At 37.2% G+C, this 18,478-nt stretch overlaps 1 protein-coding gene across 1 annotated transcript in view; it reads right to left on the bottom strand.

Moving 5' to 3' along the window:
• LOC101301881 (alpha-latrotoxin-Lh1a-like) overlaps nucleotides 1–10,026 on the bottom strand; it is a 19,340-nt gene extending 9,314 nt beyond the window's left edge. The window contains exons 1-4 of the mRNA XM_004301882.1: nucleotides 9,563–10,026; nucleotides 7,716–8,354; nucleotides 6,315–7,394; nucleotides 861–1,013 (exon numbers count right to left, since the gene is read on the bottom strand). Of these exons, the coding sequence (XP_004301930.1) occupies nucleotides 861–1,013; nucleotides 6,315–7,394; nucleotides 7,716–8,354; nucleotides 9,563–9,875 (2,185 nt within the window). The 5' untranslated portion in view covers nucleotides 9,876–10,026. The remainder of the gene's footprint in view (nucleotides 1–860; nucleotides 1,014–6,314; nucleotides 7,395–7,715; nucleotides 8,355–9,562) is intronic.
• Between the last annotated feature and the right edge of the window lie 8,452 nt (nucleotides 10,027–18,478).

The following is an 18,478-nucleotide window of genomic DNA, read 5'->3' as shown; positions in this document are numbered from 1 at the left end:
ATACCTTAATGATCTCCAAATTAGCTGAAAATTTGTAGAGATGATCTACTCATATATACCTATAATGTGAACGGTTAAGATGAGAAAATATGATTAAATTAAGAAAATCCGTACCTTCTGAATAAATAAGGATTTTGTTTCTGAAAAGGTCTATATATATATATTTCCAATGAGGGATCTTTTTTTTTTGTCACTTTTAGGGATATACTCACACCATTAGAATTGTTTTTAATGAGCTTATATGACTGAGATTAAAATAAAAAAAATTGAAATTTGTTTAGTCTTTATAGTTTGAAGTCGACATCTGTTAAGTCCTTATGGTTTTATTTTAATCTGAATGGTTCTTAAAGTCACGATTTTTCATTTAAATGGTCATTCCATCAATTTTTTTTGTTACAATACTGATGTGGCCGTTAAAGATATTGTAAATTTAACGGCCACGTCAGCCATTTCATTGAGAAAATAGACGAAATGACCATTTAGATGAAAAATCGTGACTTTAAGGACCATAAGGACTGAACAGATGTTGACCTCAAACCACAAGGACTATACAATATTTTACCCAACAAAAAACTTAACACTTATGTCAAACCTACACCGTTTAAGATCATTAAAAATAAATCAAACATTTAGATGACTTAACGATCACCAAATTTTCAAAAATTTGCAGAACTGATACTTATATATACCTACAAACTGAATGGTGGAGATGTGATTTAGTGATTGAGAAGTTTGTCAAATACCCTATCTCTAGAAATGAACAAAAAAAAAGGATCCCTCATTAGAAAGGCTTTATATATATATAAAATATAAATTACTTAATATATTAAGATAAAAGGAAAAATAGTTGTTGTACTTACAGTCATAAATCCACCTTTGCAAACGTGTGAGTCGTGTTGCACTTAAAAATGCAAAACGCATGCTAGCCAACCTCAACATAGGAGAAGTTTTATACGTTTCGTAAACAGTCATGGCCAAGATTGGGTAACGTTGAAGCAAGTCCCATGCCATATCTAATATACAAAAAGACATACACAGCATTAGTTAAGGAATCACTAATGACTGATGTTTTTATCAAAAGGATAACAAAAAGATTATTTATATTTATATTTTGGAAAAGACATATATAGTAAAACCTCTATAAATGAATAAGGTCGGGATTATAGCAAATTATTACTTTAGAGAAGTTATAATATTATCGATAAATGAATAAATTATTATTTTATAGAGGGTTTGTTGTAAAGAGTTTCCTTAATTTGTTAAGAGTTTCCTTAATTTTCATAATATAAGAAAAAATAAAGGAATATATAAAGATACTTTGAGAATAATTAAATAGAGAAATTAAATTTGTTTTAGAGTTTTCTTAATTTGTATTATTATTCAACATTATTTAATCTCTTTTTTATGTATTTTATCAATTATTAATATTTTTTTGTGATATTTTTAAATATTTAATTAATTAATTATTACTTTATATATTCGCTGGGACCTTAAAGGAGTCTAAAAAAAATTATAATCTTATGCATTTAATGAGGTACCTAGTAATATCACTAATATGAACCGGTCCTGAGTCGAGACCAGAAAAAATGTTATTTAATCGAGATTATTAATTTATTGAACATTCATTTATCAAAATTTTACTGTAACATTTTCTGATAAGATTTCCCTCCAACTCTTAGAGAAATTTTAAATACACACCTCTAATATCTTAATACACATCCCAATTATTTTATATTTCACATCAAATTTTATTGGTATGTTTAATTACAAAAACATCCATCAATTATTAGGAAAAAAAAAATTACCTCTTTCTTAAAAGGGAAAATTTCCATTAGCCCTAATTTTGTGAATTTTTTTCCTACTAACAAACTTAAATTTCAAAATTCCCATCAGCCTATACACTCTTTAGAGTGTTATTCCCACAAACAAAATTTTCAACATTATACCTATTTTTACTGACCATAATACCCTCCTTTTTCCCAATCTCTCCTCTCTCTCTTCCTTTTCCGTCTTCTACAGATCTGAGATCTCTCTCTCTCTCTCTCTCTCTCTCTCTCATCAGAAGAAGCGTTGTCGTCGCCTCTCTAGTCTTAACCTCCTCCCCGTCGTCTTCCCTCTCCGATTAGTCAAATCCATCCATTTCAATCACACCCCAGTTCTTAAGTTATTTTACGGTTATTTACTTTGGTATTATTTTGGTCTTTTACCGTTTTAAGTAACCGTTTACTATTTAAGACTCCAAAAGTTGACTTTTTCTTACGTTTGGAATTTGGGAAAACTTCCTTCATGAAAGTCGTAGAGGACGTTAAACAGAGTTCGTGGACACGTGGCACGCTTAAAACGGAGTTCGTATGAAGAAGTTATGGTCTAATAACGAAAGTTTCTATGTTGGTAAAAGGAGGTAAATTCTAGTAGGCTTTATTTGTTGTGGGTTTTAAGTTGAACCAGGTAGGATTTGGAGAGCCCAAACCCCATTCTCTCTCTCTCTCTCTCCTTTCTCTCTCCTTTCTCTCCCGAACTCTTCCCGACCCGCCGGATAACCCAGTCCCGTCCGCTGCCGTCCAGCTGCCACAGACCGCCGCACCGGTCCCGAACGGTCGGCCGTCGACCCAACTCTCTTCTTGGACCGGTGGGAGACGCCCTAGTGCCGCCGTGAGGGAGAGAGAGCGCCCGGAAGCTCCGACTGTGTTGTGGAGTCCGGTCGCCGGAAATCGCTCCTCCGGCCGCCATCACGTGTGATTCGGGTCTTGTTAGGAAGAGCTCTCCGTATGCAACAATTCCCTAGAAGGTAATGATCCAATTCGAAGTGTGTTAGAGGATTTTCGGGCTAGGGTTTGAATTGGGGGATTTTTGGATGTTTTGATTCGATTACCCTAGTTAAGCTTAGAATTGGATTAAGTGCTAGTTATGAAAGTTATTGTGCTTGATGAGAGGATAATTCTGTTAAATTTTGGGAGGCATTAGACGCCGCCGGAGTACGGCCGCCGGCCGCCGCCACTTGGAGGTTGATTTTCAGGTTTTTGGGTTTGTTTTAATGAGAGGAGTCTAATGAAGTATAGTTTGGAATTTTTGGAGGAGTTTTGTTAAGGTTTGGGATTTTAAAAGATTAAGGTTTTTGCCTGTTATTAGAATGAAAATCCGGCCGTTGGATTTCCTCGGCATTTATTATATATAGAATGTTAGAATTGATGAATTAAGGTCGTGGTGGAGTTTGGTGTGAATCTGGTAAGTTTAACCCTATTAAGAGTAGTGGGTTCAACGGAAGAGAGTTAGATGTTTTTATTCATGTAATTATTTTCCGGAATTGAAGTTTGGTCCTAAGCATGGTTGTTGTGCCAGGATTCGAGGAGACCCCACTTGAGTGGTGATTCGGAATTCGTCAGGCTTAGGCCTAAATCTGTGAGTGGACATTTTGGTTTTTAATTAATATGCATGCAAGATTTTATAATTTAGTATTTTATTTTCCGAACATATATTATAACTTCGGTATATGAAATGACCTTGGAAATTATTTGAGATTGATGCATGGATTAAATGTTGGTCATAATTTATGGATTTGAGCTCGGATTGATAATTTGAGATTTGAGTTTGGATTTTCTTTATGATTTCTGGATTTGAGATTTCATACTGATTTGCATATTATCTGGTTTTCGAAAGATGATAATCATTGAAGTTATTTATTTCATTGAGCATTTTAACGTGTGGGACACGTCGTTGAATTTAATTAGTTTCTTTGCTCTTTGAATTCTTTGAGTACGGTTGGGAATCGTACTTATGCTTTAATTATGAGTTTCGGGGAAACTCACATGGATTTATGTTTCTTTATTTATGTCATACTTGTTGGATCATTATTATATATGCTAGTATGTTGTTCCGCCTTTCGAGGCGATGTAGCTTCCACCTGTTGTTCTGCCTTCAGGTGATGTGATGTAGTCGACAACATCACGCAAGCCCTACACCCTTTTTGTTATCATAACATGAAGGTGTAGGGAGTATGGGAGTACTTTTTCTAGGAGGCAACCGAGTCTGGGAGGCTCACTTGTATGACAATATCTGTTTATTGTTTATTGTTGTTTTGTCTAGCGGGGCTAGTCCATTATTTTGGTATTTTCTTCAATGAAGGTTATTATTTATCTTTGTCAATATCTATTTCCTTGGAATTTTTCTTTATGAAAGTTTTATCAACACTTGCATGCAACAGATTTCTTGATTATTGGAAAATGGGAAAGTAATTAAGTTTAGTTAGTTATGTTACGATCAGTTACTTGATTATTTTTCGTCCACTCACTCTAACGTTTTTAAATTTCTTTCCCCTGGGCCCTTTGGTTTTAAATGCCCAGTTTGCAGGCTAAATTATTTGAGGTCGAGCGTACATGGAGTCGAGGCATAGTCAGAGGTTGCTTCCGCTTATTCTTTAGTCATTTTTTTTCGTTTAACTTTAGGTCTGCTTTGATAATCAGTTAGTGAATTAATGTTGGTTATTGTTGGTTGTAAAATTAGTTTAGTTGAGTAATTGTCATATTGGGAGATGTGTTGAACTTGTGGAGCAGGAAGACTCCAGGTGTTGAGGATGGATATTTGTTTATAGAAGTGTTAAGTTGGATTTTTTTCAGGTAAGGGTTGTCCATTTTCAAGGTAGATTATGCCGAATTTTCGGTAAATTTTCCTTGGAGGTGGACCCCGCAGGAATTACCTAGGGTTTCAGGATGAAATTCGGGGTGGGTCCTGTCAATTTCGGCACCAAGATCCGGACTCTGCTCGACGGCCACTCTCTCGCCGTCACCACTCTCTCGGCCGACGGCCTAGTCTCGCTTAACAACGTCACCGTCACGGCGTCCTCAATCTTCAACGACGGCGTTTTGATAATCTATGGCACCAACCGCTTCTTCGACTCGTATTTCTGGATCTCGTGTCCGATTCCAAACTACGACCGTAAGAATCTCTGCTGCTTGGCACCGCGAAACCCTAACGAGACGGCGGCGGCGGCGGAAACAACGACCTTTTACCCATTCGGTGAAGCAAGCAAGGTGCTAAGGTCGAAAGGTGCTCTGTTATGGCTTCGTTTCTTGAAATGCAATTCCATGGTGAACCGGATCGGAGACCTGAGCCAGTACTCGTCGCTCTTTCGCTGCCACGTGGCTCCCTGCAAGTTTTCTTGGAATGATTTGGTCGAATACAACTCGTCGCTCTTCTTCTTCTTCTTTTTTTGATTGAATACAAGTCTCTGTCTCTATTTTTTTTTTACTGAACACCACTCTCTTTATGCATGAGATGGTTTAATTAGGGGGAATATTGCTTCCAATAGAACCCCAACAAACCTCCTACTGCCCTTAGTAGATCCCCCTACTGTCCCCAGTAGACCCCATACTGCCCCTAGTAGACCCCTTACTGCCCTCAATAGACCCCCTAGTTTTCGTCAGAGTCCGGTCAACGAGTCTGGTCAACGGTCGTCGAAGCCTGGTCAACGGTTGCCGGAGCCAGGTCAACAGTCACGGGAGTCCAGTCAACGGCCCAGAAGCCCGGTCAACGTCATTGGTCGTGGGAATCCAGTCATATAAACTTTATTTTATAATAGACTCTTATAATGGTTTATTGTAGTTTATTTAATTCATTAAGGGTATAATTGTCTTTCAGTTGTTTAAGTTGGCACTTGGGAATTTTAAATTCTGATTTTGTTAGTGGGAATAAAATTCTTAAAATTAGGGCTAGTGGGCATTCGTCCCCTTCTTAAAACCTAACTATTCTTCACTATTATTACATATCAAAAATAAAAAAAATAAAAATCTCTTCTCCAAAATTCATCACCTGAATTTTGACTATTGTCGTAATCACATGTACTATTTACCGATTCATTTGGTTTTTTTATATCAACTTTAGTTTTTATCTTGCAGACTAAAAAATTATGCATGTTTAATATATTTTTTTTCTTCAAATTCTAGCCGATTGATGTCATATTGGAGATTTGGATTTCGAATATAATATTAATCTTTTGATTATAAATTAAAAAATATCAAGAAAAATTTTCTAACCCAATCAAAAAAAATCCAACAAAAAATAAATGAGAACACGTATAGAGAGTTGTAAAATAGTAAATATATAATAATTATCCTCATTATATTAAATAAAATATTATTATTAAGTTTAGATATCAAGGGTATTTTAGGTAGTTTGAGATGTGTATTTAGTATAATATTGAAATAAAAAACTAGATGAGTAATGTATTAAGTAAAGAATGTGTATTAAGAGATTAGAGGTGTGTATTTAAAATTAGTCAAACTCTTATTCAAATAAAATTGCGAGAGTAATATTCTTACCAAGCGTTCTGCTAGAGTTCAAACAATAGCAAATAAATTGACTGCCATTGGATCCGTGGAGAACTTCCGGTGGAGTAATAGAATACAGATATCGAGCTGACTTCCACAGGCCACCACGAAGAGCGCTGACAACTGGAATGTCATCATCATCAAAAGGCCCCGGAATGCCAACTACTTTATGATTCCTTTCAGCCATGTATCTCGCCATTTCCATCGCGTCTCTATCCCTGCCTACATTTAGAGCACGGCCTAAAGCTGTATAGCCTTGGCCGTCTTTTATTTCCAAAGCTTCTGGTATCATACATAACGTCAGCTCTTTGACGATTTGTACATGTCTATTCCTGACTGCTCGGTGAAGTGCATAAGAACCCCCGGAATCTTTTATTTCCATACCATCTCGTCTCATCCATGGTACCAACTCTTTCACAATACGCACATTCTGCTTTATTACTGCTACGTGAAGAGGTGATTCTCCATAACGGTTTTGTATTTCTAAACCTTCTTTTCTCATGAACTGAACCAACTCTTTCACAATAAGCACATTCTCCTTTATTACTGCTACGTGAAGAGGTGATTCTCCATAATGGTTTTGTTTTTCTAAACCTTCTTTTCTCATGAAATGAACCAACTCTTTCACAATATGCGCATGCCCCTCTATTACTGCTACGTGAAGAGGTGTGGAACCATTATAATTCTGTATCTCCAAAATACTGCCAAGTGTTTTCTCGTATTGTTCAACCATGTATTTTGCCCTTGCCATAAGGAACTCTTCACTAACCCCTAAACTTATACCAGAACCAAAAATGGTGAAATCTTCAGCGGTTTTCAACTCCAGATGATCTTCTTCTCGCCTTTTCAGCAACAACAACAACTCTTTGATAACATCCACATGCCCTCTCCGGGCTGCTACGTGAAGAGCAGTTTCTCTCAAGTCGTCTCTGGGATCTACTACTGTTACTGCACCACAAGGATCATCTAGTTCTTTAAGACACCCTTTTGCCTTATCCCGATCACCAGTTGTCACATAGGTGGTAAACGGTATATAACGCTCAAACTCATCTTCGCCAATATTAGCCTCACCTGCATGCAAATGAATTAAATTTGTATTACTTAGTCATATATATAAGTTAACATATTTGCTAGTCCCATACTTCACACCTACATGCAGTTCAAATTTCTAAATTTTCTCGTTCCAATTTCTTTCTTTTACACTGATTATGTATGTTATCTTTTATCCAGCATCATCTTCTTCTTCTTCTTCTTCTTTTTTTGTTTTGGTTTGTTTGTTGTTAAACTTGACATGGACCGCGGGACAAATGTAATAATTGATCTAACAAGAGAAATACAAATAAAGTGAAGACTATGCAAATGATCGATCATAGTCTGTTTAAATGAGATTACCTTTTTCTTTTATCACGAACGGTTTGACCATAGGGACATTCCCCTTACTGACGGCTAGATGAAGAGCTGTGTAACCAGCATCGTTTTTTGTTTTCAAGTCTTCTTGTCTCATCAACAGCACCAACTCTTTCACGATATCGACATTCCCTTTCTGAACTGCTATATGAAGAGCTGTATCACCATCCTTGTTTTTAATTTGCAAAAAGTCATCTTGTCTCATCAACAGCAACAACTCTTTCACAACATCGACCTTCCCTGCGTGGACTGCATAATGAAGGGCTGTGTGACCACCTTTGTCTTGTACTTCTCCCATCAACTGCACCGGCAACTCTTTCACAACATGAACATGCCCCTGCTGTGCTGCTAGATGAAGAGCTGTGTGACCAGAATCGGTTTTTGTTTTCAAATCTTCTTGCGTCATCAAATGCACCAAATCTTTCACTATACGCGCGTGCCCTTCCATGGCCGCTACATGAAGAGCTGTTGTTCCGTTCCGTCCGTCTATTGCTCTTACTTCTAAGACACTGCGGACATCAATTTCTCTAAGACACTTCTTTGCCTTGTCCCAATCACCACTCTCCACATATCTGACAAACGATTTATAGCGCTCCAAGTGGTCGGAATTATTCTCATCAAATCCTGCATATATGTCAATTGTTTTGCCAAAACATAGTTATCTTACTAAATTACTTTCCCTCACCCCAACGCTTTTGACTATTTTCAAGCTAGTTATTAAAAACTTAAATTTGATAGACTTTTGGATTGAAAAATTTCACATACCACAGCATTTTGCCTTTCATATAGGAATGACACGTCACATGAGCTGATACGTAAGATGGGTCTAGATGGTTTCTTAAATGCCGTTAGGGCTTAGGTATTGCTATGACGAAACTCAAATGTAAAATAAAAAAAATTAAAAAAACTCCTTTTTTAAAAAGCAACCTTGAGATACTTTATAAAATCGTGGTTATTTAACTCAAAATATTTCTAAATACACCCTATATAAGATTTTACTAAATAAAAATTTATTTAAAATAATGATTATATATAAGTGATTTTATGCCAAAAAAAACTCAATACCAAATTCAGCCCTAGCAATCTAGCATAGCATAGCATTGCATTAGTCTTTACCAAAATTCTATCAATTTTATATTTTTAAAAGATGAAGGGTACTACAATCAAGAAGCATAACGGTACATAAGAGCAACTTTAACAGACTCTCTATTTTAGTTTTTAGCTATTTTAAAGAGCGTGTTTAGTTTTTTTTTAATATTTTCGGAACTCCAACAGATTAGCCAAAGTTTAGCTATTAAGACTTTAGCTATCTCGCTAGCTAAATGTAGAGAGTGAAATGACTCAGATGAGGCTAGCTATAATTTAATACATTTCTTGTAAGATATTTTACGTGATATATAAATATATTTAAACTATTTAATTTTTATTTGATATATAAATATATTTAATGTTGATGTAATGCTAGCTAAAATAGAGAGATGCAGTCGCATTTCTAAAGTAGTCAGCCGAAATGACATTTTAGCCAACTTGACTAAAATTTAACTAAAAAATGACTAGTATTGCTAAAGATGCTTTAACTATGCTTCGCAAATGTCAATTTTCTTTTTCCCAAAAAAAAAAGATATATAGTTGGGTAAAATTTTAAAATTCAAATAAATAAATCATATTTACGTTATTAACCTTGTCTTATATTTTCAGGTTCTTTAACATTTTGCAAATATCAAGGGCAAATCAGAAAGTTTAAGTTTTTGGTGAAGCTTTTGACACCAAAATAGGAGTTGAGATAAAAAAGAAATCAATTCTGAAAAAATTGTAATTGATGAACCGCATACCTTGCATAACTTCGCACTCTCGTTCCAACGTCTCCCAAGCACTTCTGGCCGTCTCAATTTCGCTTATGAAAGAGAAGAGCTCTCTTCCACATGAATTTTGGATTGCGTACAAAGCCTTCGCATTCTTTATGGTCCAGGCCTTGTAATCGGCTTGATCACCTTTGAGTTTTGGAGTCTCTCTGATTGCTTCAACAACCTCCCAGAGATCTTCAGCCAATAAATAAGTTTTCAACCGCGATCTCCAATGCTTGTAGTTATTTCGATCAAGAACTTCCATAATAAGTGCATTAGAGCCAACTTGAATACTTTCCATGCTACCTATCAATCTGAAAATCTATCCGACCAGGAGGTTAACCGAAACGATCGATATCTAGCATCTTGAAAATAAGAAAAGTAGAATGAAGAAAGTAATTTGAATGTATAAACCTAACTTGTGGCTCTTCATCAAAAGAAGAAGTTCCAAATGATCAACGGAGCTGTTATTCAAGATTGAAAAAGAACGATCCTTTCCGCACATAAAACATCGAAAAGAAATAGATCTGTTGTTGTCTGTTAACATTTTAATATATAGTTCAGTCACTTCAGTGTATTTAGAGTTGACAATTGAATCAGATTCTTGTTCGCCAATGTAGTGACAAAAATTTGATGTAATAGAATATAACGTATGAATTATCAAAAGATGCGTTTTACATAAATAGATTTTATTATCAGATTAAAAAAATGAATTGACTTTGTTAACAACTATGACTTCTTGGTAGGTACTACCGTACTAGCTAACATGCAAATACTTGGATTTATGTCCCAGTTGAAATGGATAAGGGTAGACTGCCTCAAACTGCCTTGCCTTGGTAGTCAAAGTTGGCAACCAAGATTAAATTGTGGAAATTCCACATTAAAATCCAAAACAAAGCACAAGATAATAATTAGGATTAAATTTAGTTTACTCCTCAAAATTTTGATGCCAAAATCAGTTCGGTCCTATAACTTTTTTTTAAATCAGTTCGCCCCTTCAACTTTCGTAAATACAACAGTCGGGTCTAATTTTTGAATTTCCCACAAAATATGACGTCACCAAAACTATTGGAAGTGACAAGGGGACCCATAACCAAACGCTAATGAGGACTCTTTGTTTCGAACCAGTTATGTGGTTCGTCGTGGATATGATCGAGTATCTTTGGAGATATTCGCTATCAAGGCTAAATCGAGCCTATTTGGAGATCAAGCCATTTTGGTGTAAATCCGGGATATTATCGATATATCATGGATCCGGTAATTAGCGGAGGATTGCTTGGTTACCAAGATTGAGTTAGAATGAAGGATTTGCATTTAAGAAGGAGTCTTAGACGTTAGCCATGCTAGTAAGGAAGGTTTTGTTAATTACCTTTGTGATTAAGGAAGACATATGGTGTTATCTAAGAAGGAAGTTAATCATCCTTGATTCTTTGTTTCTCAAGAGAAGCCTAATACATGCATGATCTTTGGTCATATGAGGATTATATTCCTTAATTGCGTTTGAATGCATAAAAGTGATATACATGCACGTCTGAGTTGGAAGAGTCATAAAGCAATCTCTCTGCGTAGAAGGTGACATAGAGAAGATCTTTAAGAATTATATTTGAGGTAAATATCTTTATCTAGACATCGTATCTAGTCTGATACGCAAACCGATATCTGCGGTTTAATTAAGGAAATATCTTTCCTTTTTATTGAGTACTAGCGGAAGATTTGCCTTGGTATGTAAGTTATTCGCGAACCTATTCTAAGCGAACGAGGACGAACCCCCCCCCCCCCCCCATTGTTAAGGAGCAATCCTTAGCAAATATCCTTATTTTATTGTATTTTGTCACTGAGTAAATCCTAAGGATCCGTCCTAGGTCATTGTGAAGAGCCCTAGCAGCAGGACCAACCGTTCCTGCTCACAATTGTTTGAGAAGAAGTCAAGAAAAGTGCGCGAAGGAAGCATATCAAGACAGGCACACCTCCTCAAGGTGTTGACATGCTCGCACCAGATGGTTGTTCGAAGGACCTACAAATCCGACCCGAATTAAACATTAGCTTCCCAACAACAAGCACATGCATATCTATTATTCAATTTCATGTTTAGATGATAAATAAATAGAAAACAATAAAAATTGGAAACCTTAGTTCTCGCAATCCCCAAATCAAATGGTTCTAAACCCTAATCTGATTAAACAATTAAGTAAACTAAAACCCCGAAGTACGAACATTCCAAACCCTAATGTTCCATATGCGGTATCAAAAACCCAGAATCTTTCGTCTCGAAGGCCCTAAATCGGATACCTAGATACATATGAATCCCGAAATCAATAATCAACAACACTAAAACCCTAAACAGTAAACCCGCTAAATCATCTGAAACAATCAAAAATTCAAAGCCCTAACTCACAGTAATTTGGTTCGCCTCCATTCTCAAATCGAGGTATCCAATCATCTACCCCAGCCATCTCTACCTTTGCGTTGATCTTCTAACCCCTAATAGCCCAGATCTGGGTATTTGTAAATCTGGGTTTCACAAGGTTTGAAGATGATGGCGAGAGAGAGAGAGAGAGATCGAGTGAGGATTTTGTTTCCTTTTATTTTTCGAGTTCCAATTAATCTGGGTATAATGAATCAAAAACAATGAGGATATTTCAGATATTTCATTGAAAATAAAGGGATAAAGCTGAATTATGGGTCCCTTTCTCAGTTCCAATGGCTTCGGTGATGTTATATTTCGAGGGGAATTCAAAAATTGGACCGACTGATGTGTTTACAAAAGTTGAAAGAGCGAATTGATTTAAAAAAAAAGTTGCAGAACTGAATTGATTTTGGCACCAAAGATTTGAGGGTAAACTAGATTTTTTTTTTCTAATAATTACATTCAATTTGTGATTCACATCTAACGGGGCACATCTAGCTCACATAATGACAACTGAAGGTAGTTGTACTTGTTGATGCCGTTTTTTAGCACCAACAGGTCAATGAGATTTCCATTGAAATCATACGTGTAATGTAATACCCTAGATTTTTATATCAATTTCCTTGTATTATTTTCGGAATTAATGAAGGATTATTTATAGAAATTCTTTAGTTTGTGCAAAGTTGAAGTTTCGGGAGTTTATTTTAAGGTGCCTTGACTTTTAAGATGCCAAAAGTTGACTTTATTTTCCGTAAGTTATTTCCGAAAACTTCCTTCATGAAAGTTGTAGAGTTTGGCGATACGAGTTCGTAGACATGTGGCACGCGTAAATCGGATGTCGTGTGAGAAAGTTGTGGTCATAGGAAGTTAGTTTCCGAGTTCAGAAAGTGTTTAAGTAGAAAAATGTGTATGCATGGGTTATTTTGGAAACCATAACAAAAATCAACTCTCTCTCTTCTCTCTCTTTTCTCTCTCCCGCTCCCGAGCTCACCCGCACACCAAACTTTCGCCGGAGCTAGCTCCGCCGTCCGGCCACCATTTGGACCGCCACCGGTCCCATTCGACTCTCACAAGTGCCCTCTTCAAGGCTGGGCAGCTGCTGCTCGGTGTAGCACACCGGAATCAGAGCCCCTTTGTCAGAAAGGGAGCTGCTGCATTTCCGATCGAGAGGAAACCCTAAGTGAGTTTTGATCCTCTTCTTCTCCTGGTAGTGGCTAGGCATAGATTTAAGCAAGTTTTTGAGGTTTTGAGCCCGAATTTGCAGGTTTGGTTCTTGGTTTCGGGGCAGTTTCTGGCCAAAATTGGTTGAAGACTCAGGTATTAAAGTTGTTCACCTTGCTTCAAGCTTTAACCTTGCTGTTGTGAGTTTTCTCAAATTCGAAAGTTTGTAGTGGCGCGTGGGGCCCACTCGCCGCCGCCTGTGGTGGCACGTGGCAGCGCGTCCGACAGTGTTTGTGGCTTAGTTTGCTGTGTTTTAGCTAGCTCTTGCTGTTGTGAGCTTGTTGAGATGTAGAATTCTTAGGTTGTGAGCAAGGTTTTCATGTTAGAACTTTAAGTGTGATATTAGGCTTGGTTGAGGTTTGAGTTAGGGTTTGAGGATTAGAGGCAGCCTTATTGGGGTCGTTAAGTTTGACGACCTTGGAAAGTTGTCCTCCCTTGGGCTAAGGGTTAGTTAAGGGTGTTTTGTTTTCCTATAGTACTTTGTTACTAAGGTTAATATGTGTGTGATTTTAGGTGATTTATGAGGTTGTGGTTTAGCTTGGCTATTGTGTTTTGCGGAAACGCAGCGGGATATTGAGGTGAGTAAATCTCACCAAGGTTCACTTTTCAACCAAATTTTATTATGGTCATGTGATGATGATAATGATTATGATGTTCAATTTAATATTTTGCTATTATTTGTTTTTAAAAATATATGAACTTGATCGCTAACGGCTCATAGGTAAGATAAAACAAATTTTTCTTATATGTTATCTTGAGGTTCATGTGATCATAATTTTATTAATTATTGATAGATTATTTCATGTAAATATATCTATGTGGAATGATATAATTGATGATGTGATCTTGTGTTGTTGATGATGATGTTGTGATATTGTGATTTTTGGATAAATAGCCAAGCCGGGTTCCAAGCCTTTAATCGGGTGATTGGTTACGGTTAAGATGCTATTTATTATTTTTGTGTTTTGATATTAGACAGTCAAACCGGGTTCCAAGCCTTTGGCCGGGTGATTGGTTACGGTTAGGAATAGAACTCTAGTCCGTTTGTCGGTGTAGATCATGGGAGATACCTTATGGTATCTAGGATCCATGGGTACATAATTTGTTGTTGTAGGTCATGAGAGGTATTTATTAATACTAGGACTCATGAGTACATGTTATTTGAAAAGTGTTGGAATTGTGGATTTAATTATTGATATAAATTGCTCTTGTGATATAATTGGTTGTTAGAGGTTTTGTGTTATTTTGAGAATTACTCACACGGGCTTTTTAGCTTACCGGGTTTGTTGTTTACAACCCGGTGCACCAATCTTAGTGTAGGGGTTAGACCTGCAGGTGAGGATCAGCAAAGTTGAGGCGAAGGCTTAGTGGCAGGGTTTTTCTTAGGTTTTGCTGTACATTGTATATTTTGATATTTAGCGTAGACATTATTAAAACTCATGTGAGTGTTTTCATTTTCTTGATTTTCAAGTTTATGTAAACAAGGGAATGTAATATTTAACTCAGTGTTGAGTTGTGTAACATTTACATTTCCGCATTGAGTTTTAGTTTCTTTGAAGTTTGTTTGAAAACAGGTTTTGAGATTTTTATATTTTAAGGTATATCATGCCCAAATTTTTGAAAAAATTATCTTTCGAAAATTGGGGTGTGAGATGTAAAGTGGTGGGCTTATTCTCTTACAGTGGGCCTATCTTCTCCCTTCGGCTAGTTTGACTATTTACATGGTTTTGGTCGTGTATCTCCGGTGACTGAAGATATGTCACGGTGGCCATGTATCGCGTTTTGGTAGTCTGCCGCATGTGACTGGAGGTATGACATCGATGAGCTTGTGCATTCGACTTCCTTGAATAAGACTATATTCTTGATCTTGGACTTCCTTCTGGCGGTGTTGAGTATTCACACTCCTCTTGATGGTAAGCTTTATATTCTCCTTTGTCGAGAGAACCAGTATTCTCTTCCTGGACTTCCTCCACTAATTGGTGAGCTTCCTCCACTTATTTGGTGAGGTTGCATCCACTCTTTTGTCGGGGAAACTAGTAGTCTCGAAATTCCTCTGATTGATGTTGGGCTTTCACGTACCACTTCGTGGTGGGCTTCCTTTCCTTGAAGGTGAGCTAGTTTCCTCCACTTCATTGGTGGACTTCCTCCACTCCTTTAGTGGACTTCATTCGGCTGATGTTGAGCCTTCATGCTCCACTTCGTGGTGGGCTTCATCCACTCCTTTAGTGGACTTTCTTCGGCTGATGTTGAGCCTTCATGTACCACTTCATGGTGGGCTTCCTTTCCTTGAATGTGAGCTACCTTCCTCCATTTCATTGGTGGACTTCCTCCACTCCGTTAGTGGACTTCATTCACTCCTTTGGTGGACTTCCTTCGATTGATATTCAAGCTCCATGGGAACGACCTGCAAATATGAAACTGTCACACCCCGAATTTTGGATAAATAAAAAATCTAAATTCAAGGCATGTTAACCAAAAAAGAAAAACAATCATTACATCATTATAGTTTTACAACTTGTAGAAAAAAAAAAAAAACAATTTGAACAATGTAAAACCTCCCTCAATACTCATAACAATCTAGAAAGTAAACAAAATGATTAAAGTCTAACTGTCGCAGCCTCAACTTTGCTAATCCTGACCTGTAAAATCAATCTCTACACCATAGATTGGTGCACCGGGTTGTAAACAACGAACCCGATAAGCTTTAAAAGCTCGTATGAGTAAATCTAAATTAAAGGACTCAACCCAAACTCACATAAGGTAAAACCAGTAGTTCATGCATTAAAAACTAAATTCAGGAAAACACTTTCAAGCAAAAGAATTCAAAAAAAGTAATTAAGAAAACATGACAATTCAAAATCACTCAAAATCATAAATGAATCCTGCAAAAAGCGTAGTTTAGGAATTCCTCTAAAATCACACAATTAAGATTAAAGAATCTCCTGCGGATAAGCATAGTTCAGGAGATACTCAAAACAAAGAATTTAAATGACAACACATAAGAACATCACACAATCATTTCTCCACCCTTATGAGTTCGTTAACACTTAGTCATCCCCCATAAGTAACCAGAAAAACACGTACTCATGGGTTCATCAACACTTAGTCATCCCCTATGAAGTACCGACAGATAGACTAGAGCTCTAAACTGACCGTAAGCAATCACCCGGCCAAGGCTTGGTTCCCGGTTCACTGACACCACCACGAAGACTCATAATCTAATGCACACAATCACCACTAAGGCACACACAATTACTCTCCCATCATAACGCTTATTAACCTCAACATGCTACTGCACCATCTCAGGAAGAGTAATAGTACACAACAACCAATTAAAGCACAAGCAATAACCATATTTCAACATCACAATATCACATGATCACAACGTGCTTTTCACACATACACACGTGGATATAAATATTTAAAACAAGAATAATCTACCAATTCCAATTATGACTCATGATCGGAAGTCCTTTTGAAAGATTATATTATTAACAAAAAACTTGTTTTCACTTACCATGAGCCGTTGACGATCAAACTCATTTATATTTAAAAACAAAATCATTTTCTTTCAAGGACACCTTGAACAATTAGCAATAATAAACTATAAAGTAAACTCGGTTCATTTATGAACCCATGTGAGATTTACTCACCTTTAACTCCCGCTATGTCTTCACACACCACAAGAACAAGCATAACACCAACTTCATCAATCACCTAGATAGCACAAATCAACTTAGTGACCAACAAAACAAGTGATTACCATTTACACTAACTAGTTGTGACTAAGACATTTGCTCTTGGACCTAGACCCTAACTTAACCCAAAGACTCTTGAGAACAAGCTTTCCCCGAGACCTCTCAAGATCACAAAAAAGTTGACACACACCATGTCATATCTACAACAACAATATCTAAATTTTCAGAAAGATCAGTAAAAAGAGGACACAAGGTCGAGACCAAAAAGAAGGTCACTCACCCAAGAATAAACACTGAAAACAGATCATGAAATCAAACCCTTCAAATCCAAACTTTATGAAAGCATAGATATGAGAAACTCACAATTACAAGGCCAATCTCGGAAAGAACATATCGAACACAATAACAAACCTAGAAAATTCAATATCAAATGATACATGAGACAAAAAAAGTCACTCACCAACCAAATTCAATACACAACCAAGATAGCAATAGCAACATACCCAATTTCCAGAAGATTAAATAAGAAGGGAAAACCAAATCAAATCAGTAAAGCAGTAACTCACAACGACACAAACTAGCTAACACATCACTAACCCAATCACATTGCCCGGACACGCTTCCACGCGCCGCCACAGGCGGCAGCGAGTGAGCCTCACGTGCCATTCCACCAACTTCAAATTTTGGGAAAACCTACAACACAAAACTTGTAGATTGAAGCAAGGTGAGCAACTTTTATACCTGAGGTCAAGATCAATTCGGCCGGAAAATGGGTCGAAACACCACTGGAAAGGGGAAATCCAACTCAACAACTCTACGCTGTGAGTCGAGCTTCAAGACCACCGAGAGTCAAACAAGGGCACCAAGAACTTCCTATCCAGACCGGTTCCAAGTCGCGTCTTCGTCGTCGGAGGTGAGAATTTTGACCGGGTCTCAACCTTGAACTTCTAGGCTTCGATTCACGCGCACCACTACGAATCGGTGCAAGCCACTACCACAGGCAAGGTTGCGCTGCTGAGATGAAGCGACTCTGACCGGTGCCGTCGCCTGAGTCGGCCGGAAAAACCGGGTCAGGTCGGCTGGAGAACTCTGATGGTTAGGGTTCGAGGAGAGAGAGGGAGAGGGAGAAAGAAAATGTGGTTTCTGAAAATAATGAGGACCAAAAGGAAAATTTCCTATTTAAAAGAAGAATTAAATTCAGTTTACCCCCATGAGGTTTAGGAGTAACTTCATGTTAATCCCTATACTTTCAATTTCATCAGTTTACCCCTCAAACTTTTGAATTTTCCTCAAGCGTGACCAATGTCCTATATTCTGTCCAAATCGGACGTTAACTGCTTATAATTTTAACCTTAACTGTGAGGCCCGTATCTAGAATATGGGTAAATTGGACCTTATCTGTCCAAATCAGACCTTAACTGCTGATAATTAACAGTCAATTCAAACGGAATATGAGAATTTGGGCACGGCAGACAGAGATTGAAGAGTTCAAGGGGTAAAATGATAAAGTTAAAAGTGTAGGGACTAACATGAAGTCACCCCCAAACCACAAGAGGGTAAACTGAATTTAATTCTTAA

The sequence above is a fragment of the Fragaria vesca genome, linkage group LG5 (genome assembly GCF_000184155.1).
Source record: "Fragaria vesca subsp. vesca linkage group LG5, FraVesHawaii_1.0, whole genome shotgun sequence".
In the NCBI taxonomy this organism is placed as follows: Eukaryota; Viridiplantae; Streptophyta; class Magnoliopsida; order Rosales; family Rosaceae; genus Fragaria; species Fragaria vesca.
This window is presented reverse-complemented; position numbering and strand designations above follow the sequence as displayed.